The 22,513-nt window shown below is 43.1% G+C and overlaps 1 protein-coding gene across 11 annotated transcripts in view; it reads left to right on the forward strand.

The window, feature by feature from the left end:
• Nucleotides 1–22,513, forward strand: part of CCNY (cyclin Y) — a 171,747-nt gene that overhangs the window by 119,680 nt on the left and 29,554 nt on the right. For all 11 annotated transcript variants that reach the window (XM_006133021.3, XM_075922696.1, XM_075922695.1 and 8 more), the window contains 3 exons: nucleotides 4,434–4,468; nucleotides 14,517–14,617; nucleotides 21,233–21,268. In XM_006133021.3, coding sequence (XP_006133083.2) covers nucleotides 4,434–4,468; nucleotides 14,517–14,617; nucleotides 21,233–21,268 — 172 coding nt within the window. The remainder of the gene's footprint in view (nucleotides 1–4,433; nucleotides 4,469–14,516; nucleotides 14,618–21,232; nucleotides 21,269–22,513) is intronic.

Raw genomic sequence — 22,513 nt, forward strand, 5'->3', positions numbered from 1 at the left:
ACCTTAGCAAGTTAGAGAAATGGTCAGAGGTAAACAGGATGAGGTTTAATAAAGAGAAATGCAAAGTGCTCCACTTAGGAAGGAACAATCAGTTCCATACATACAAGATGGGAAGCGACTGTCTAGGAAGGAGCATGGCGGAAAGGGATCTAGGGGTCATAGTGGACCACAAGTTGAATATGAGTCAACAGTGTGATGCTGTTGCAAAAAAAGCAAATATGATTCTAGGTTGTATCAACAGGTGTGTTGTAAGCAAAACTCGTGAAGTCATTCTGCCGCTCTACTCTGCACTAGTTAGGCCTCAGCTGGAGTACTGTGTCCAGTTCTGGGCACCACATTTCAAGAAAGATGTGGAGAAATTGGAAAGGGTACAGAGAAGAGCGACAAGAATGATTAAAGGTCTAGAGAACAGGACCTATGAAGCCAGGCTTTATGAACTGGGCTTGTTTAGTTTGGAAAAAGAAGATTAAGGGGGGGACATGATAGCGGTTTTCAAATATCTAAAAGGGTGTCACAAGGAGGAAGGAGAAAATTTGTTCCTCTTGGTTTCTGAGGACAGGACAAGGAGTAATGGGCTTAAAGTGCATCAGGGAAGGTTTAGATTGGACATTAGGAAAAAATTCCTAACTGTCAGGGTGGTCAAATATTGGAATAAATTGCCAAGGGAGGTGGTGGAATCTCCCTCTCTGGAGATATTTAAGAACAGGTTAGATAGACATCTGTCAGGGATGGTGTAGGTGGAGCTTGGTCCTGCCTTGAGGGCGGGGGGCTGGACTCGATGACCTCTCGAGGTCCCTTCCAGTCCTATGATTCTATGATTCTATGAAATATAAAAAGCTAAGTCTTTTTGTAATGTGGAGGCTATGAGAAACTTTAAAAAATGACAAATAACTTACAAAATCAGCCCAGTTAGTTATGCAGTTCCTTACAATTTAGAGAAAAGAAAGTGATTTATTTTTTCTCACAAAACAATGTCAACCTTGTTGAATGGCCTCAATCATTTACCAGCAGAGAGATAAAACCTCCTCATCAACCTTTTGATTTGATAATGATGAAAAAACAAGTGACCTTTTTATTTGCTTGCCAAATAAATCACTGTCCTTCAAATACTACTGGTCGTGGTGCCCAGAACAATAATATTTCAGTAGGCTAATTCAGTGGTCCTCACATTTCTTTTTATATCACGGACCGACAAACCCATTCACAAACTTTTGGTGGACTACTAACATTTTATTTGCAGATTTGCATATTTATTATGCAAGTAATGAATATGCAAATAAGATGTTGCATTTCCACCAACCTGCTCACCCAATGACCCTGTCTTGTCACGTCACGTCCCTCTGATCCTGTCCAGATATCTTCGATATCTTTAACTTATTTTAGTACTACTTATAAGGCTTTCTGGATGGGCTGTAAGTTGGACTGGAAACAAACTGTGTACATGCATGCGTGCATGTGTACTGTACACTGAGTTTAATGTGAAGGCTGTGGTTCATTGAGGATTTTAAAAGCCAGACACTGCAATAAAGTAATTTTTCCTCCTGTAATAATTAGGCAATATTTGACTGATTGCCACTTGAGTGTATTGGAAATCTCCCTTTTCATCAGTTAGATAGAGCTGCCTACGTCCATCACTTACATTAGGTCCTATTTTACTTGCTAAATTCAACAGTGCTGGTATAATAGCTGTCTTCAAAGGAAACCCCAGTTTATGGGATGAGGAGGAATAAAACAACTGTGCTCTGTTTTTATGTAGACCAGCCCACCGAACCATACCAGTCAATTCCATTTTTCCTCTAACAAGAGGAAATGTAGTTTTATTCCTGTACTAAATTATTTAGGAACTCTTCAATACATGAGAGGCTTTGATTGAAGTGTAATTATTAACCTAGGGGTATTGCCTTTTATCCTTTTGAAGTCTACCATTAAAACTGCCTGTGCACATTGCACAAAGGAATACTAAGTACAATAATAAAAAAAAAAACCTACCTCAATTTAATTCTGGATAATTAATTCATCCTACTGTACTAAAAATGCATTTTTAACAACTTGAATCTTTTTTAAAATGGGAACAGGTTGTTTTGCTTTAAAATGTAAAGACAATTAAGAAATTCTGGCAGCTCTCCCATATGTTAGTATGCCTGACACAATCCACCCAGGATGCAAGTTTTTGTAAAAATATGGGGGAAGTAATAGAAAAATGAACAGGGACTTAGTCTGAATGTCTAAACTGTGACTCTGAGTCTGTTCAGCTTAATTTCATCTTAAACCACTCCACTCTTGAACCCAGCTATTTGTGTTGTAACTAAGGATCTGGGGATACCAAATGATTGTTAATTAGAATGGAATCCACTTCTATGGTTTGCCCAAGGACACTATATCATGTAAGCAGTGCAAAGTGTGCTTGGGCAGCTGGTGAAGAATTCCCTCTGCACAAGGACACTGGTGGTGAAAAGCTAGGGGAAGTGGCTTTGCCGTCTTCTGTACCGGCTGTGATTCCTAGTGTGATTAGGGTGGCCAACTTCATAATTTTTGAAAACCTGACACTGAGTGCCAGACCTTACTCTTGCCCCCTACTCTGCCTCTTCCCCTAAAACCTTGCCCCTTGCTCTGCCCCACCCTCCACTCTTCCTCTCTCTACTCCGCTCCCACTCTTCATAACTCTGCTCTCTCCACCATCCTCCACCTGCCAGCTGAGCAGGGCTGTAAGAGTGGGTGGCTAGGCAAGGGTGATGGAGAGAGAGCCTGGTTCTGGGGGTGAAAGGTGAGAAGGGCAGGACAGGGCAAGGAGAAGCATTTGGGGTAGCATGGAGGAGCTGCCAGTATGTGTCTCTCCAGAGTAGCTCCTGCCTATGAAGCTCTGTGACCTGCAACAGGCAGGGGCTGCTCTGGCAAGGCTGGAACATCCCTTTTCTGTGATGGGGGTCTTCCAGCCCAGCACCAGTTTGGGGTGGGGTGCGCTTCAGTGGGCTGGAACGGCCGTCATCACTCAGCCCTCTTTAATCAGTTAACTATTAAACAATATGTTTACATCCCTGATTGCTAACTGGAGAATCAAGTTCAGTGAAGTTTACTTCCTTTAGGAAAAGATGAAGGGGGAAAAAAAATCTATCTGGGTCTTACAAAGAGAGACAATCTGTAGAGGGGTGTGTCGGTTTCCAACCAACCAGGATTGGAATAGGGTAAATGGCATGGGTGAACCAGCAATAAGTGCAGTCCTTCGGTAACCAGGGGATCATACAATGGTGAAGGCTTCAAATGATTTGGAGGGTGTATGAACATGGAAAAAGAAAAGTAGGGTTCAGTAAAAGCTGATAAACTGGAATATTGACATGGGAGTCAGAGGTGTGTTTTGTCACTAATTTTGTTGCATGCCACAACATGCAGTGTGAAGGTAGAGGACAAAGAGATGCTACTACATATTTAATTGTGTGCAAATAAAGTTTTGATGAAATACAGAATAAACTGTGCCAATTTTAATAATTGTGAAAGTTGCTTGGTAAAGTATCTGCCTGCAGCTTGTGAAAATGATTTACCTCATTTACACTGTATTATGCAACAGATAAATACTTTGATCAGATGTTAAGTAACTAAAGGATGGTAGATATTTCCTTAAATGTATTGTTTACTTACTTGGTGGAATAACACTCTGCTTGGAGATTTAGAATAGAACAGCATTTCAGCAGAAGTTCAAGCAGGTTATTAGTCACTCAGGATTCCCATCACCATATGTTTTCAATCCAATACAGTGAGTGAGCAAAACAAGAGTTCCAAATTGGTGGGATAATCTGCCCTAGACTTGTTTGGATGGTGAACAAATGTTTGAGGTTTTATAACCAAGTAATCTTATCTGTGAAGAAAAAGTGAGGAGGTTGTATGTGTGAATACCCTGAATATCATAGTTGATGAACACAGCTCCACAGGTTGGCTAAGGAAGGAGTTAAGAAAAATATTGACAAAAATTAGGCCAGGCTATAGAATCAGTTGTAACAAGCGTTTGTCTTACCATTAAAGTTTATTTAAACTTGCTTCTTTGGTTGTAAACATTTTGTTTGCTATCAGTTATCATGCAGTATTCACTCTTGTTATTTAGGATTTATTCACTTGAGTAGTTCCATTGTCTTCAGACTAACTACTCAACATGAGTAATGGCTGTAGAGTTGCACCAAGTGATTTTAGGAGGCAGTTCCAGTGCATGCAGTCTTAGTGAAATATCCAAGCAGATGAGAATTTATCAGCTAGAACAATGCAGAATTTAAATGCTTTTAAGTGTGTAAGTGTGAGAGGTGTTATTTCTGTGCTCAAATGAGTGAATTTGGTTAGTGTTACACATATACTATTTTGCAATCAAAAGTAGGAAGATATGTAAGAGAAGCTTAACTGAGACAAATGCAGTCATATAATATTTCTATTTACATTTTATGTTTTTGCAGTGAGAGAAAAACGCAAGAGTCTCTATATAAACCACGTAAGTGAAAATGTCTCCCTATGCAGCTTTCTTTATTGTTGTTGGTATTATGCAGGACTAAGAGTCTTTGTAAGTAAATCATTGTGTGAGAGAGTGTAATGTTACCCCTGGGGATTGAACTTTGGGACCTCAGTATGTAAAAGCATGAATCTTTGCTATTTGAGCTACAAGACCAGATGCTTTAGCTTGGATTTAGTAGTATTCACACACACCTGTATATGTGCATTAGGTACTAGAAAGAACAGAGACATACTGTGCTAGTGAGTTACAATATTACTTCAGATTGATCTTTTTATGGAAAATTCAGACTTAAAAACTAGGGATGCAAACATTTCTTTAAAAATGTAACCCAGTAACTGCTAAAAATCATACTGTGGTCTCTGCAGTAAAAAGCTTAAATACTGATTTAAGCTTTATACTGCAGTCCACAGCGAAACCTTTCCAGGAACAGGGATGGCAGATGCTGCTGCCGACTGCTCCCAGGGAGGTGGCTTTGCTGTGGGCTCTGCAGCCAGCTCCCAGGAAGTGCGGCCAGATCTGCCTCTGACAGGGGATGTTGTGGAGAGCCCTGCAGAGCTGGAACAGCCCCCTGCCTACACCGGTGGTGGGAAGATGCTCCAACCCTTACAAAGTTAACTAGGACAGGTAAGCCTCACTGATTAAGGGTGAGGCTTACCAGTTAAACCATTTACATCCCTATTAAAAACCTCTTTGCAGTGTGTAAGCTTCTATTATGTAGAGAGTCTGTAGAATATCACCATTATTTATGAAAAAGCTATTCTGTCTAAACTGATGGCATGCATAGTAGAACATATATTTAATATATGGTAAATGTTGGAGTAGTTAGATGTCTTAATATTTATCCTTTACCTTTTTCTTATTTCTGTTCTTTTCAAATAAATCTATGGTATAGCTACTTTCATTGGTATTAAGAGCAAAACTCCAGTTGACTGATTTCGGTACAAGATTAGGAACTTCACTATCATGCTTTGTATTTCCATAGCACCTAGTAATGGATCAGGGATTTTCACCAGTATAACCAACAATATTAGCAAGCCCAAATATTCAGAATGCATAAGTAAAGTCCCATTAAATAATGAGATTTGTAAATAACATAGAATTGAGAGATTCTTTTTATAGGCCTTCTGGTTTTTCAGGATTTAATGTGCACTTGGATCACATTTGCAAGCTTTTCTGTACCACCATGAGGTCAAAAATTTACTTTAAAAATACCAGTGTTTCTTATGTAATCACAAGAGCTGAGGTTTTTTTAAAAAACAACAACAGTGTATGGCAAGGCTTATGATAAAATTGTGAGACTTAGCAACACCGGTACCAGCAAATATTTTTCTCCTAAAATACTAGTTTCTATAGTTTATCTGTATATCAGAATAGTTTGCATTAAAATTAGCTTTGAACATCATTTTATAACAATGAAAAGTACTGGTTTCTTGTAAATTTACCAATATGTGCTGAATAACTGCCAGTGGGCACATTAGTCCAAACCTTATTTTTTCTTTGGGTCCTTCATAGTCCAGACACAGCACAGCTTCTGACTTGCTTTGTCACTGCATCACTCACTATGGCTGTGTCTACACTGGCTACTTATTCCGGAAAATCAGCCGCTTTTCCGGAATAACTTGCCAGCTGTCTACACTGGCCCCTTGAATTTCCAGAAAAGCACTGACGATCTACTGTAAAATCGTCTGGAAAAACTACGCTGCTCCCATTCGGGCAAAAGTCCTTTTCCGGAAAACTGTTCCAGAAAAGGGCCAGTGTAGACAGCACAGATTTCTTTTCCACAAAAAAGCCCCGATTGCGAAAATGACAATCGGGGCTTTTTTGCGGAAAAGTGCGTCTACATTGGCACGGACGCTTTTCCGGAAAAGCACTTTTTCCGGAAAAGCATCCTGCCAATGTAGACGCGCTTTTTCCGGAAATACTTATAACAGAAAACTGTGCCAGTGTAGACGCATCCTCTGGGTGTGATTTTTCACCTTGATCCTGGCCCACTTACAGCTTTAGGGGTAAAGTAGAATAATGGGACCCTACAAGCCCATCACAGCAGGAGGAGAATTCTTCTGTCAAAAGCAAAGACGGCAACCTCTGACTTTACATACTTGCCACTGTTGCTGCAGCTTTTACTCTTAGCCAAGCAAGCATTCGTTTAGCTGTATCTTGGATGTGTCTGAATATGCTGCAGTCAGTAGAAACATACCATTAGTGGAGCAGCACAAAATCTCAGCCCACGTTGTGACTTTATAGTTACTACAAAACCTTGCCAAAACTTTGAGAGAAATCCTCTTTCTCCCCTACTGACCCAGGAGGCATTTATATGTATGTGAGTGTGCCCGTGTTGTTTATTATTTCCTATTTTGTATTCCAAAGAAAAATAAAGACACTTTAAAAATATGTGGTATTCATTTTTTAAAAGGATTTTAAATGAATACTTTTAAGGCTGACAGCATGCTCCAGTGTGGTTTATGATAAGTATAAGAGTACAGTGCATGACAAACCATCAAATCTGTGTGGGACTGAGCTGCAACTCCAGGTGTATGAAAATTAAAGATTTCAGATAACCGTGGGACACCAGTCAAATCATTTCCTTGTGTAAAATGTCATTTCTGGCTAGAGAAGCAACTGCTTGGCACTACAATGTTGACAAGACATTAGTAGTGTGTGTACTGTATGAATGCATTGCTTACTGCTTGCTACACTTACTCAGAACCAAGGCAAATAAATAAAAAAGATGAAAGATTAACAGGGTTCAGTGATCCTTGTGCTTGAGCTCTTCTTATTTTGAGTACAACAGTGACTTTCAGTGAGAGATAGTTAAAGAAATGATATCAGAACTGCTAAGGGATATAGTGGGGAAACCTGGAATGGCCACAGCAGCTGGTTCACTATTGACAGTCGTTTTGAAAAAAGGCTGTGGAGATTTGCTAACTTGAGTTTTTGTCAGAGCCATGAAGATCCAGGATTGTTCTACTTGGACATACGCCAACATTAATTCACACTTTTAAAACATTGGAAAAAAATCACAATAGAATTAACATGGGCGTTTCTGGAAAAACTGCTACCCCTTTCACTTTGTTTTATTCACTTGCTGATTTTTTTTAAATGGTGTTACATACAAAGACTATTTGCCAGACTTTACTTTGATGAAGAGTTAAATGGAAGACAGAGGTGGTGCAATGAAAAAGCCATCCACAAAGTTAAAACTGCTCTTTTTATGTAGGAGAGGAAAAAGTGTTCACTAGGATTCCATTAGTGCTTAAGGTAATCCTTCCTAACATACATAAATATCAGTATTCTGCCTTAATGTATGTTAACTAAATCCTTCTCATAAATTGTAAAGCTGACAAATTTTCTTGACAGCGGTTTCTTTCTTACTGAAAAATACACATATCTACAGGGGTAGAAACTGATAGACTGGTAACCAATCCGTGGGAATTAGCTGTGCTTCATATGCTTCAGAACATGAGGGGCAAGTGGCCTAAATGTTCAAAAGTGGCCTCTGATTTTAGGGATGCCTCAGTTGAGGAGAGCTCAACTTTATACCTTAGGGCAGTGGTCGCCAACCTTTTAAAGCACAAGATCACATTTTGAATTTCAGTGTAATTCAAGATCTACCTCAAACCCAAATACCCTTGCCCCACCTCCTTTGTGTCCCTTCTGTGAGGCTCTGCCCTTGCTCACTCCATCCTCCTTCACTTTCACCAGGCTGGGGCAGGCAGTTGGGGTACCAGAGGGGGTTCTACGTGCAGGCTCCGGTGGGGGGGTATTTTGATACAGGGATGCTTTGGGCTTGGGTTGCAGAAGGGGGTTCATGACAGGGGCAGGGTTTTGGGATGTTAGCACCAGCTGGGCATTGCTTACCGCAGGTGGCTCCTGAGTGGCGGTGCAGCAGGGCTAAGGCAGGGGCTCACCCATGCTCTGGCCCTGCACCATTCCCAAAAGCAGCCAGAAAACTCCATCTCAAGCCCTGTTGTGCCCCCTCTCTGTTCTGTGGAGATAGGATACAGCGTGGGAGAGGGGGCATCTAGACGACAGTGCCCCCTCCTTCCCTTCCCCTGCCCTGCACAGAAAGCAGGAGGCTCCTGGGGGTGGGAAGAGACAGCTCCAAAGCAAAATGCAGGAGATGTTCAGTGGGCTGAGGTGGGGTAGCTGAAGTGCTGGGCTTGATAATCTGTTGGCCACACCAGTCAGGATCACCTGTTAGAAGCTTCAAAATCTACCAGTAGATCCCGATCTCCAGGTTGGTAACCACGGCCTTAGGGTTTGATTTTCAGGGATATCAAATAATCTGAATTCCAGCTGAGGTAGCTGAGGGTGTTCAACACCTCCTAAAAATTGGACTTCAGATTCCTAATGTTGGGCACCCAAAATTGGAGATCACATTTGAAAATGTTGCTTGTTATAGGGAACAGTCAAGAGGACACAAACTCTGGGTAGATGTGTTACCTCCCTTGTTCAGAAGCTGCTTGTCATAATAGAAAGGAAAAGGCTTCTTTCTGGAATGTTTTTCCTCCACAATATCATTATTTGGTTTTAAGATTTTTATGTGATAGGACTGTTTGGAGCCACATCACATTCAGTTATGAGGGTACCACTTTTGGATGCAGATTTGCCCCATTCCAATGGATGTAATTGATCATAATATTGGATAGATGTGTTTTAGGGCTCATTGGCTATTGCCCGGACAGTTTTCTTCCTTTTGGGTTGTAGTGAACTACTTTGCCTCTGCAATTCATACTAGATGAGTCCTAAGACAGTAGTTATTTCTCTGCCAATTCACATCATATCTTGTTCAAGGGTAACTTTCACATGTAGACCGCTAATCTGGCCCAGAAACTGTTTTCCTATGTCATAAAAACTCTTGAGATTTTGAAAAATGTTCTGGTCAGCATCAGGACAGAACTGATACTTTCTGATTTTTGCTTAAAAAAAAAAGAGACTGTTCCTCACTGATAAACAGCCAGTAGTTTAGTTTTTAGGGTAATCATCTGGGATGTTGAAACTCAGGTTCAGATCCAGCTCTGTCTGAGTCAGATACTGACTTAAATGTGAATCTTATTAGAGAAGAAATAGGTGCCCCAGGCGTGGATGGGGTAAAAGGAATTGCTTTATTGCCCACATGCATTTACCTCAGACATTCAACACAATGTCCGAATGGACACAAGTTGGCAGTAGTTAGAACCTTTTATCTATTTTAGAATGTTAATTCACACGTCTGTCACTACTTTTCCTAAACCTTATTTAGTAGTGTTTACTCCCATAAAATGCATATTAATAAGTAAATAATGAATACAATTATATAATTATTATTTATATAATTTCTAATTGAATCAACACTTTTATACTACAAACTAACAGTTACATACAGAGATTACAAGGAATTTGACCCTGAAGATATGTTATGCAGAGCCAAGGAGGATAAGCAAGAGACCTAACAAAATAGAGCAACTCCATACTTATCTGGTTTCCTAGGCTACAGAACAGAGCGAGAGAGAGCGAGAGAGAGCGAGAGAGAGCGAGCATGTTTATACATCAAAGGATAATACTGGTCTTGACCAGACCTTTAATCTATATTCTGAAACTACAAAAAACAAAATGAAAAGTCATGTTTAAGAGTAATGCTGTGGCTGACTCCTGAACCACTAATGCAAAGGCCATTTCAGGCCTATTAATTTTAATATACCCCAACAAATCTCTCACATTGCAGATGAGCACTCCAATCAGTAAGGTATTCGCTGTTCTTCAGTAAGGGTCTCTATCTCTCCTTTTTTTATCTTTTCAAAAACTGCAAACCTTTCCTGAAAAAAGTTAGTAGAAACATTTACATTCCCGCTTAATGTTGTTTCAGTAAATCAGCACTAACAAAAATAGTTCAATTAAAAAAAATTCCAAGCGAGCTCTATAGACAAGTAGTTAGCTTATTGGCAAGGCTCTGTGCCTTCCAATGACCACTTACATAGACCATGATGACAGAATGTGGAACCAAATGTGTCTTTTCACAGAGGAAATATAAAAAGTATAACTATATTTTTTTTCAAAGCCTTTCCTTTTTATGGAAGGGGGGAGTTAGTGATACTGTTCTGTCTACATATGTTCATTTTGTTCACATATTAAATAAAAGCCACTTCAAATGAATCAGATATTCTGGTGAACATCATGAATGTGAAATGCATTGAAGAGCCTAATATAGAAATATGAAATAGCAGCTGATAGGCTAAAAGTTGTACGTCACATAAAGCTTAGTCATTTCTTCCACTTCCTGTGATACCAAATAAGATATTTTACAGTAGTATTACTGAGTACTTTCACTTTTTAAACTATTACATATGTTAATAGCTTGAATTAAAAGTCCCCAGATTAATGACAAATGTATTTCTAAACTTCCAGGTATTTTGGAGTTTTGTTAATATTGCAGCTAATTTTGTGCTTTTGTACCAGATTTTGCACCCTTTCTAAAATTTCCAAGAAAATGTTAGAATATCCTGAAAATATATAGCTGATGTCAGGGGCCTTGACTGAGTGGGCAGGGAAGCTTTGATATCTTGAACAAAGACTTCCTAAGAATTGCATCATAAGAACCTGATGTTTTCCAAGTTGCAAAAGTCTTCTAATGCTTTTACCCAAACATAGAGAGAAAACGGGACAGGAGATACCTGCAATTTTTATCACTAGAGTTGAAGTAGTGCATGTTACCAAAGAAGCTCCATAAGTAAGGGTAGGTCTACACTAGCCCCCTAGTTCGAACAAGGGAGGCTAATGAAGGTGACCAAAATTGCAAATGAAGTGCGGGATTTAAATATCCCGCGCTTCATTAGCATGTTCCCAGGTGGTCGACATTTTGGAAATTGACTAGCCCGGAAGAACTGCCCGTGTCTACACTGGTAATTCGAAGTAAGAGGTTTATTTCGGAATCGCCCTTCTCTGTCGCGTATAGACGCAGGCAGTTATTCCGCGCTAGTCAATTTCCAAAATGGCGACCACCCAGGAACATGCTAATGAAGCGCGGGATATTTAAATCCCGCGCTTCATTTGCAATTTCAGTCTCCCTCATTAGCCTCCCTAATTCGAACTAGGGGGCTAGTGTAGACATACTTTTTCTTATTTTAAGGTATTAAGTCTTCATTTTAGAACTAGATTGCAATAATGGAGTGCTAGAGGTGCACTTGTAGATCTAGGGCACATTGCATAGACTAGGGAAAGGAGCGCTGAGGTGGGAGTCAGCATACCCTGGGCCATATCCTCAGCTGGTACAAATTGGCATAGTGCAGGGGTTCCCAAACTTTTTGACACGGGGACCAGTAAATCCATTCACAAACTTTTGGAGGACCGGTAATGTTCATTTGCATATTCATTAATAAAATGATGAATATTCAAATAAGTTGTTTCTGGTCCTCCCAAAACCCCCAGTGCCAGCTTTAGCAAAGCTTTTGATATGGTTGCCCACAATATTCTTTCCAGCAAGTTAAGGAATATGGATTGGATAAATGGACTGTAAGACAGACAGACAAAGCTGGTTAGACCAGGGTTTCCCAAACGTTTTACTTTAGCTGTAACCCTTTTTTTTCCAATACTGCTTTTTGCAGCCCAAAAATATAAACACATAAAAAACAAACTGAGAAAATACCAGACATATAACGTGTCTGGTATTTTCTCATTAGGTAAGTTGTATTATTATTAGATGTATCAGTTTGTAGTTTCGAACTGCCTGGCTGGTAAATGTGCTCAGGCTGCATGTGTGTGTCTACCAGCCAGACAGTTCGCAACTACTCGAGGGGTGTGTGTGGGGGGGGGACAATAGAATCCCCGGGCTGGACTAACTCATGCGGGGGGCAAGAGGGAAACAGGGGCAGCGTCCCAAGATCTACATATGGCCAGGTCAGTCCCACTCCCCGCAGGCCGATTCATTCCTCCGCCCTGCTCCCCCCGCTGTGCCACTGGCCAGTCCCATTTCCCTTAACCCTCTCCCGGGCAGCCAGGTCCACTTCTCCTCCCAATCTCCCTTGGCCAGCCCCACTGCCTGTATCCAGCCCTCCTTCCAGAGGCTGCTTCTTCTCCCCGCCCCCATCTTCCCCGGCCAGCTCCCTACCCCTAACCTCGCACCCCCCGGCAGCCCTGCTTCCACCGGCCTCCCAGTCTCCCCAGCCTGCCCCGATTCCCCCATCCAGTGCTGCTTCCGGTGGCCAGCTCTCCCCTCCTCCTCACCCCAGAATCCCCTGGCACCTGCACCTTCCCTTAGCCCTGCACTCTCCTGGTGCCTCCCCCTTCCCTTACTGCCCCTGCCCCCTTTGCCCTCTCTTTCCCTGATACCCACCCCCTCAGCACTCTCTGCCCCATCCCCTTCTGCCCCTCTGTGCCCTCATACATCACTTGCTCTATCCCCACCCCTTCTTTCAAGCCTTCTCCCAGCATCTCCTCCTCCAGCCCCCAATGCCTTTCCCCTCTCCTCTCCTCTCCTCTCCCCTCCCAGCATCACCCTGTCCCCCCTCCCACTGACACCTCCACTCCTTTCCCTCATTGTCTGCACTTGGCCCCCTGGCATTTGTCTGTCTTTCCTGCACCCTGTCCCTTGGGGCCTTCCCCTCCCAAGCCCCTTCTCCTTCCACTCCTCCCCCTCCGCGCAAGCCCGCCGCTGCCGCCTCCACCTCCTCCTCACCTCCGCGCAAGCCCGTTCCCTACCGTCTGTCTTCCACATTGCGGGGCCAGAGGCATCCCGAGCCAGCGTGGTCCCGCCACGTGCCTCCGAAGACTTTTAAAGTCTCGGGCCGTGACGTCACGTCAAGCCCGGGCGTCCTCCCCGCCCACGTGAAACGCCGCACATGGGCAGCAGCAGGCGTTGAGGAGGAGCCGCGCACAGCGGGGACGCTCTGGGGGCAGGGTGGGAGGACACGCGGGGAGGGGGGGGCGCACCAGGCAGAACCGGGGGAGAGACCCAGCTGGCACTTCCGGGTTCAGGGGCGCGGGGCCCGAATTGGCCTGAGGCCGCCCCTGCCGGCAGCCACCAGCCATGCTGAGGCCCGGGCCGCGGCCCATAGTTTGGGAAACGCTGGCATAGTGTATCTATAATATTGCTGACCCAAGTCTCATCTCCTTAGTCATGCTACCATGCAGAAATAACAGATTGGGGAAGAAAACTGGAAAGTCATTAACTTAAAGATGCTGAGATGGTTATTTCTCTTCTTCCTTTTTTTTTTTTTTTTTTTTTTCCTGGGAGGGCAAATGTCAGCTGCTTGTAAACAGCTAATTGGAAGACCTTGAGTCTGGCTCTCTTGTTACCTATTGCTCAATTTCAAACTGGCTCTTTTGGCCATTATTTTCCACCAAGTCTGACTGCTGCTCAGATAGTGGAGAATCAGGGCTGAAGTTTTGCAGAAAGCAAATTTTGTGTTTAAAAAAAAATTAAGTTAGTCACTTTTGGTTTTCAGACGTTTTACTTAGTGTCTAATTTGTTTTTCCGTCAGACTAATTTTCTTTTATTCATATATTGAAATGTTTTGTGGCTTGTTTTGGACTTTGTGCTCTAAACCTTCTCTTCTCCAAGATATTTTCCCCTTGTTTTTCCCCTTTCTCCCTCTATTATATAATCTTCAGTGTTTTATTCTTCTTCCCTCCCACCCCTGAACTCTCTCCATTACCTGTTTCACATCCATTTCTAAATCCCTTTTTCCACTGACGCACGTGCTCCTGTTCCTTTTGAATTTAGGACTGGAGTGCAGAACTTGCTCATGTTTTCTTTCTAAATGTGGATGCTGAAAATGTGTGGCAAGGCAGGCGGGGTGACAGAATGAATTCTTAGTTAGGTGTTCAGATTACTTTTGGCTTTTTGTGCTTTAAGGAAAGAATCATTGGGTGGGGAAATATAGTTTTGATATTTATTTACATAGGATTTTTTTTGACATTTCTAAATTTCTGCAAGACATGTCCAACTTTGAAAGAGCAATTTCTCTCTCTTGCTTCTTAGTTGTAATACCTCCTCATAAAGAGATTTTTGTGTTATATAATTGCCATTGTTCTTTTGCATGTTATTTTCTAGCATCCTCCTGGGCAACTGAGAAGGAAATACAGTTCCTGCTCCACTATTTTCCTGGATGACAGCACAGTCAGTCAACCAAACCTCAAGTATACAATTAAATGGTGGGTGGTGGTACATTTTTTGTCTTAAATATATATATATTATAATTGTTTCTGAATGGCTGCTAAGCAGGTACTGCAGAGACCAAGCTGCAAAATAGTGGGGAAGGGGTGTGAGTGCGTGCAGTCATAAATGGATGTTGCAGAGGTAATGGATGGGATTTTCAGACTTATTTTACAATAATTTTTTATGATCTACTCCTTGTAGGGTCATGTCCTAACTCTATGGTCACCAACTCGTCGAACACGATCGACTGGTTGATCGCAAGGGCTCGATCAGTTGATCGCAAGGCGTTTGGGCTCCCTTCCTCCATTTCTCCCCACCTCCAAGAAGCCCCACTATCTACCTCCAGCAACAATGGAGGTAGTGCCGGCTTCCTGTGGGTGGATGGAAGTCCTGCAGTTGTGCACCACTTCTGGTGGTTCCAGAAGTGCGCTGGCTGCTCCCCTCCCCCAGGTCTGTGGCGTGCTGGGAACTTGCCGGGGGGGGTGGGAGGGGGTGGCAGAATTCCCAGTGGAGGCGCGTGCCGGGGCTTCCCGTTTTTTTTAATGGAAGAGCAAACATGCTCTTTCAGTAACCCCTGCATTCCTCATTCCATGGGGGGTGGGGGGCTTCCGAAAGAAGGGGTTTTTCTGACATTTGGTCCAGTCTAGACAGGCCAAATGTTGGAAAACCCTCTTCTTACAGAAGAATCGGGGGGGGGGGGGGGGGGAAGCAGCAGTGTAGAGTGTATAAGGGCTGGGAATAGCAAGTGATGGAGAGGAGGAGAATCGAGAGGGAGGGGCTTCAAGGAAGGGATGGGGTCTTGGAGGAAGGTTGGGGCGGTAGATCTTGGCTTATTCTGACATTTAAAAAGTGATTATGGATGTAAAAAGGTTGGAGACCACTGCCCTGACTTATCCATACTGCACATGTTTTCACAAGAATGTAGTGATCAAGGGTTTTAATTTTGCAGCTTATCAGTTACCATGAACGGTTACACTGCACTGTGGACTCTGTATCAGAGCCTGTGGACATGCTGTAGACTCTGTATCAGAGCCTGCAGGGTGACAGCCCTGATAGCAGGGTGGGATCCAGGAGCCGGGCTCTGTATTGGAGACAGCAGCACCGGGGCAGCAGGTAGGAGCGGGCTACAGGTAGGAGCCAGTTGCTGCCCCGTGCTGCTGATACAGCGGCAACAATGCAGGGCGGCAGCCGACCCTCAGAAATGCAGCCAGCAGGCAGGAGCCAGTATGTGCTGGGAGCGCTTCCGGTGGCACGCACCAGCTCGTGGGGAGCAGTCTTCGGCCCTGCGTTGCAGGTGTGTGTAACTGTGTAGCTGCTGAGATTACCCAGTTACTTGGTTTTTAACATCCCTAGTGAGAACATGCTCTTTTTCTGTGATTTCCAGAACTTCTTGCTTCCTTTGGGAATGAAAATAGTATCTCCACATTTGGCTTCCCCATTCAGTCCTGGGAAGCACTGCACAGCAATGAGCTGACAATGGGCAGCTTTGTGTAGGGAGTGCACCCATGGCTCATCTTCAGTTGTATTCTCAGAACACCTAGGTTAGGTGTTTCTAGTCTTCACTAGAAAACTTTTCCATTTAGATCATGTGGAAATGCAGTTTCCTACAGTGGAGAAAAAATGGGAGAGATGTTCAAGACCCTTATGTTGTTGTTGTTTTGTTTTTAAAAGGTTGCTATTAGGTATGTAAAAGTTGAATTGGCTACCTGTTAAGCATTAGCCTGATAGCATGCTTACCTTGTAATGAGTTAACGAGGAGGTCAGGAACAGCCTGCTCCCCCCTCCTCCCCATGGAAACCCCGCTGTCAGAATCCCCACTATGCAGCCCAGTGGAAGCAGCTCCCTGCCTGGGCAGCCTGGCCAGAGCAGCCTGTGACAGGCCTTCCTGGCCAGAGCAGCCCCTTCTTTCCTCCTCCTCCTCCCCCCACCCCAGCTGTGGCTCAGCAGACTGATTGGAAGGACCCTCATCTTTGGGGCCCCTGCCTAGAGCAGCCCCTGCCACAGGACCCTAGCCCTCCATAGTTAAACAATTTATATCGTTTAACCGGTTAACTTTTTAATGAGTATTTATGTCCCTGGTTGCTGTTGGAATCCTGTTCAGATTTGAGTCCTCTGTAGTATCTTTATGTACACATTAAATGTAAAGTTTTAGTTATGGTCCATGCTGCAAAGGTTCTTACATAAGAGAAACAAGGAGCCCTGTGGCATCGTAAAGACTTACAGATTTTTTGGAACATTAGCTTTTGTGGATCACTTTTTCAGATACACATGGACTCCATGCATCTAATGAAGTAGGTTTTATTCATGAAAGCTTAGGCCCCCCAAAATTTTAGTCTTTAAAGTGCCACTCCTCATTTTTGCAGATACAGACTAACATAGCTACCCCTCTGAGAGTTGACTTAGCAGATTGATACATTCAAGCTAAGGTATAGCATGGCAGTCACTGACACGTTTTACATCTCTGTAAAAAGATATTTACACACAAGTTTTACAGAAATGTCTCCTGATCTGTTTTTGTCTATGATATATGCCTTATGCTATTAGTGGGCTTTTTTAGTTTTGGGGGGTTTTCTTTAATTTAAAAAATAACATTTAAAAAAAAAACAGAGGATGAAGAGGCAATACATAAGCCACTTCCTGTTCTTAAACATTATTGAACTAGATCTTTGGCACTACTTCAGGATACCCCTAGTTTAGAGGGTACGGGACCGGCTTCCGAGTGTAGGGGATATTCCAGAGAGGGTAGGGGGAGAGTGTGTCAGGGATGGGATGGGGAGGGCCAGAGCAATATGACTTCTGATAGTCCCTGCTGAAGGAGTGACTCCTTTGGAGCTATTATCCACCAGTGTAAGTAAAAGTAGCTCTTATGCTGCCCTAACTTTTAGCAAGGGGCTGGATTGGCCCCTGCTGTACTTCAGGTTGAAGGTTGGAAAGTTGATGAAAAACTACCTATGTTCACATACCTCTCCTATCCCAGATGCATTGACTGCTGAACTCATCCAATATACTATTTAAAAATATACCAGCATCTTAAATTAAAATATTTAGGGATATGATTTGATGTACCAAATTTGGGAAATGCAGAATCCGCCCTCAGACTACTTCCTGGATTTCCAAACAGTGGGTGTGTTTTAGTCTGTGGGGTGATATTTTGTTAGGAAGCCGCCATTTGAGGGCACCAGGTAAGGCTGTGTTTTCAGATTCCACACTAGGGACGTAAATGGGTAAACCGGATAACAAGTAGCCTGGACAGCCTGAAGCAGTCCCCATCTCCAATGTGGTATGGCAGGCCTGGCTCGGCCTCGGCATCCCCAGCCTGTGGTGCAGTGGGCTGGGCCCCCTGTGGCATAGGAAAGAGGCTGCTCCAGCCCAGCCAGGCCTACCACAACACATGATCTCGGTTAACCAGGATTTTATATCCTTAGTCTACATACCACTCCAAGTGAAGCCAAATTCCAGTCTCTGTGTGTTCCTGAGGGCAGACTTGGGCTGCATTTTTTTCTCTTCGCTCACATCTTCCTGAATTTTTTCAGTCAAACCAAATTATAAATTATCATTCCTTTTTTTTTTTCTCCCTGTGGATGTGTGGACATGTGTCCAGTAAGGAAAGTGAACTGTCCATGTGTAAGGGGACTGTTAGCCCTTTATTAACACTCTGTGGGAGTTTTTGGTTTGCCAGCTCCAAGTATCAAAAGGGGAATGGTCCATGAGAAATCAGGGCCCTGAGACTGACGGACCCCAGAGACAATGGAAAGCAACCATCACCAGCTCTGCCTGATTGACAGGTTGGACAGGCCAGGGAGGGAAGTAGGAGGCCAGGCCCCATCCTCTGTGTGAGCTGGGATTTTTTTCTGGGTCTCTCTGGAGCAAGAAGAGAGAGCTAAGAGGAGCAAGCTGTGTGGAGAGGCTGTCCTGCAGCAACAGAGCCAGGCACACACAGCTCAAGGAGCGCAGACCCTGTCTGGAGCAGCAGACTGGCAGTGCTCAGAGAGCCAAAGGGGACAGAGAAGCAACACAAGGAGCTGGAGACTGGCAAAGCAGCACAGCCTGCAGCTGGGTATGGTGAGCAGCTGGGACCAGCAAAGTGGGGGGAGAGACTCTGGGCAGGGGGACACCACCAGCCAAGAGGCCCTGCAGGTCAGACTGGGAAAGGGGTCCTGCCACCTAGAGCCTGAAGCCATGTGGTCAGTGCCAGAGCAAGTGTGTCCAGCCTGCAGCCCCCCTGAAGCACAGCCAGGATCTATAAGGGACCTATAAGGAACAGACTGTGAACTGTCCTTACACTCTGCAGACTGCTGTTTTGATGTCCCCGTGCTACAGAGCAGGACAGTGTGTTCTCATTTAACCATTCTCATTTTTTCTTATTCTTTTCTCTTTAATCAGTTGATGTTTAATAAATTTTATTTGCTTTGAACCTTATGAAATGATCACTGGGCCAAGAAAGCATGCAGTGTGAAGAGAGCACCTCGGAGTGGGGACACCCTAGCCACAAGTAACTACAAGGTCGGGGATTAAGCCCCAGAAAACGTGGGCCCAGCCTTGTTGGGGTTTTGAGGACTCTGATACTCAGGACAGTGGAAGGGGATCCCTCAGGATCAGGGAGGCCCGGGGGGTAAAGGAAGTGGGAGCAGGGACTCAGATCCTTTCGTTGGTCCATTTCACCAGAGTGGTATAGAATCCAGGAAAGTTCCTCACAAAAGCAAGACCATTTCCTCGCTTGCACATGGAATATTTAGTACCTTGCAACATTTTATTTTTTAAAAAAGATGTTAAAATTTTAGCTATGGTCAAACAATTAAATCTAGGAACTTCTAAAAGCACCCATCTCCAATAGCTAAATTCTATATTGCCAAAGCAAAACAAGAGTTTGCAATATATAGCATTCACTTTCATCTGAGGAAAAAACATATTTTCCACCACATTTTTTATTTTTCAACTGCTTTGCCAACTAGAATAACATTAAATTCCACGAAGACACATACAGTAAAGCCGCAACATGGTGCTTTTTAACATGTTGGGTGTATGGTGCACCGCAGTTGTCTTAGAAATATTCTGAGGGAAAATTGTGAAGCGACCAGTTCACTTTTTTAAAGTGGAGACTTTTATGTCAGATGTATTAAAAGGAAATGCTAGACTAGAATATAACAATGGTTCAGTGACAGAACTTGTTGTCAATGAAAGGGAACAATCAACACCCTCCTGTTAGTTCTGATGGCTCCTCAGGACGTTGGAACAAGCAGTTAGGTCAGGGGTGGGCAAAAGAGCCTCAGTGGGCTGGATCCGGCCTGCTAAGCTGGTTGATTCAGCCCGTGGAGGCCCTGCTGCTCCCCCATCCTCAGGCCAATTAGGGCCTGGGGCGGGGGAGCGCGCAAAGCCTCCTCCTGTCCTGCTGGGAGCATGTGGCGCTTCAAAGCGCTGTGCGCTGCTCACAGGGTGGGGGCAGAGTGGAGAAAGCTTTCTGTGCTCCCCTGTCCCCAGGGCTTAATTAGCCTGAGGGCGGGGGAGCGCACGAAGCCTCCTCCCGCCCTCCTGGAAGTACATGACACTTTGAAGAGCCTGGTGGCAGGGGACCTGCATGAAATTTCCTTCACCCTGACCCAGCCCTGCAAGGAGCCCGTGGCACTTCAGAGTGCCATGGGCTCCTCTCAGGGCGGAAGGAGGCTTCCTGCACTCTCCCACCCCCAGGCCCTTATTGGCCTGGGGTGGTGGGAGGGAGCGTGCCAAGTATGGGATGGGGAGCAAAGGGGCTCCCCATCCCCAGACCAATCATTGAAGTGGCCCTTAGCCAAAAATTATTGCCCACCCCTGATTTGGGTTGATGGTTCTGCTTTGTCTTTTGGTGTTTACCTCCCACAACTGTGGGGTTGTTCAGACTCAGATAACTCTAGAATAATTTGCTGAAACCTTTTGTTGTTGTTGTTCTCAGGTGTCTAATTAGATCAGTTTGTCATTTATGTGCACAACTAACATTTTGGATTGCCTTTGAAGACTTTCATGTTTAATTTCCAAGTTTGACTTTCAAGTAAATGGCAAATATAAATGCTTGACTGAGAGCAAGAAACATGCCTACTATATTATGTTAAGATAAAATAAGTAACTTATAAATTGATGCTAAATAAAAAAAAATAGGAGCATGGTGTTTTGTTAGTTAAATGGGGAGTCAGCCAAAAGGTAATGTAATAAAAGTAAAACTCACACAAGCTATTAACGGAGAAGTAATACACAGTAACTTAGCTGCATTAGGAAAACTACTAAAATACCAGTAGGGTAGATGATAGGCAGAAGGTCCTTTTATTAATGACCAATCTCTGTTTTACATACCAGAGAATATCCAAAAAGCCTTATCTTGTATCTTTGACGTCAATGAGAGTAGGCCTTTTCATAGACAGTATGGCATGGAGAACATGAGATGAAGGGGCAGAAAGAAGGGGAAAAATGACAAAAATCTGTGTGACTCGATATGTAGAGTATGAATGTTCCATATGGCAATTTATCACAGTGAAAAGCGGATACTATCTCTGTGTGCGCGTGTTATGTGCATGCATTTGTAATATATAACAAATGATCTTAAATCTGGTTCCAAGGCATTAACTCTATATTTTGCTTTACAGTGTAGCTCTTGCAATATATTACCACATCAAAAACAGGTATGTAAATTATTCTATTGAAGATATCCATTTTAAAAATGTTCAGTGTTTCTTTTTATGGAATAAATTGACAGTTTACAAATTAATATAATAATGATGACAGATTCAAATTAATTTTAGTATTGGGAAACTTGGACTTCTTTTAACAGTTTCAGTTACATATACTATGTTCACCTTATGAATAAAATATGTGAGAACAAATTATGACTGATAAATTTAAACTGTGTCCTGCGGTGGCTTCTGGTTTGCCCTTTTGTAAAGTTTGCTGTAGGAAGTGTTGGGTAAGTGAGTAGCTATGGATTATCAGTAGGGAGGCAGTAAATAAAAAGTCCTGTATTGTGTAACAATGGGAATGGCATTAAAAATAAGTTATTAGCATCAGGGGCAAAATTATTCACCAAAATAAGTGTGCCAATATCAGGTAATGTTTTGTTCTAGTTCAGGTGTGATGATTAAAAGGGGACGATTAGGAAGGTGAGAGAGAGTGTAATTATTTTTCACTTCATAGTGTGAAAGTGTACTTTTGTAAAATGACTATTTTTAGCAATGCTTTTTTTTCTGAGAGCATCCTTTTATATATTTGTTTCTGAAATTTTCACAGGGGCTTTGTTTGTTTTTAAAACAGATCTTTTTAATCTGGGGAGGAAATATCCTAGCTTCGAGTCCAACATAACACTTAAACATGAGCTTACATCTAACCATGTGAATAATCTTGTTGACTTCAATAGGCCTACTCACATGCTTGATGTTGAAGATGTTCCTTAATTTGTGGGTGGGTCAGGTCCTCAATGTGGCCCTATTTAGCACTGAAGCCAGTGGAACTCTATCTACATAAGTGTAAGGGTCTGCAATAGCATATACCTGTGTCGCTTCTATAGAGAAACCAGTTAAACTAACTTCATAAAAGTGCTGTAAATGCCTGATTCAAAACTAATCAAAGGACTCCATACACTGCAGTGGGCTTTGGACTGGGACCTAAAAGTGCAAAGTAAGCACCCTGAAAAAATAAATGAGTAGAAATCTTTGTTAACTTCTTTCAATGTATAGTAATCTTCTTACCCTGTTTAGAGTCCTACAGCCTTCAATGAGAGCATAGCTTGTAACTATAGTAGGTACACAAGATAAGCATGGCTAAAAGTGTTTATGGGATTGGGGCCTGAGGAGCATGTCATGAATATAATACTTGTCACATTCTCCCTTCTTGGCAAGGATTAGGCAAGTAAATGGGAATAGATGCCTAGAATC

The sequence above is a fragment of the Pelodiscus sinensis genome, chromosome 2 (genome assembly GCF_049634645.1).
Source record: "Pelodiscus sinensis isolate JC-2024 chromosome 2, ASM4963464v1, whole genome shotgun sequence".
NCBI classification, from domain to species: domain Eukaryota; kingdom Metazoa; phylum Chordata; order Testudines; family Trionychidae; genus Pelodiscus; species Pelodiscus sinensis.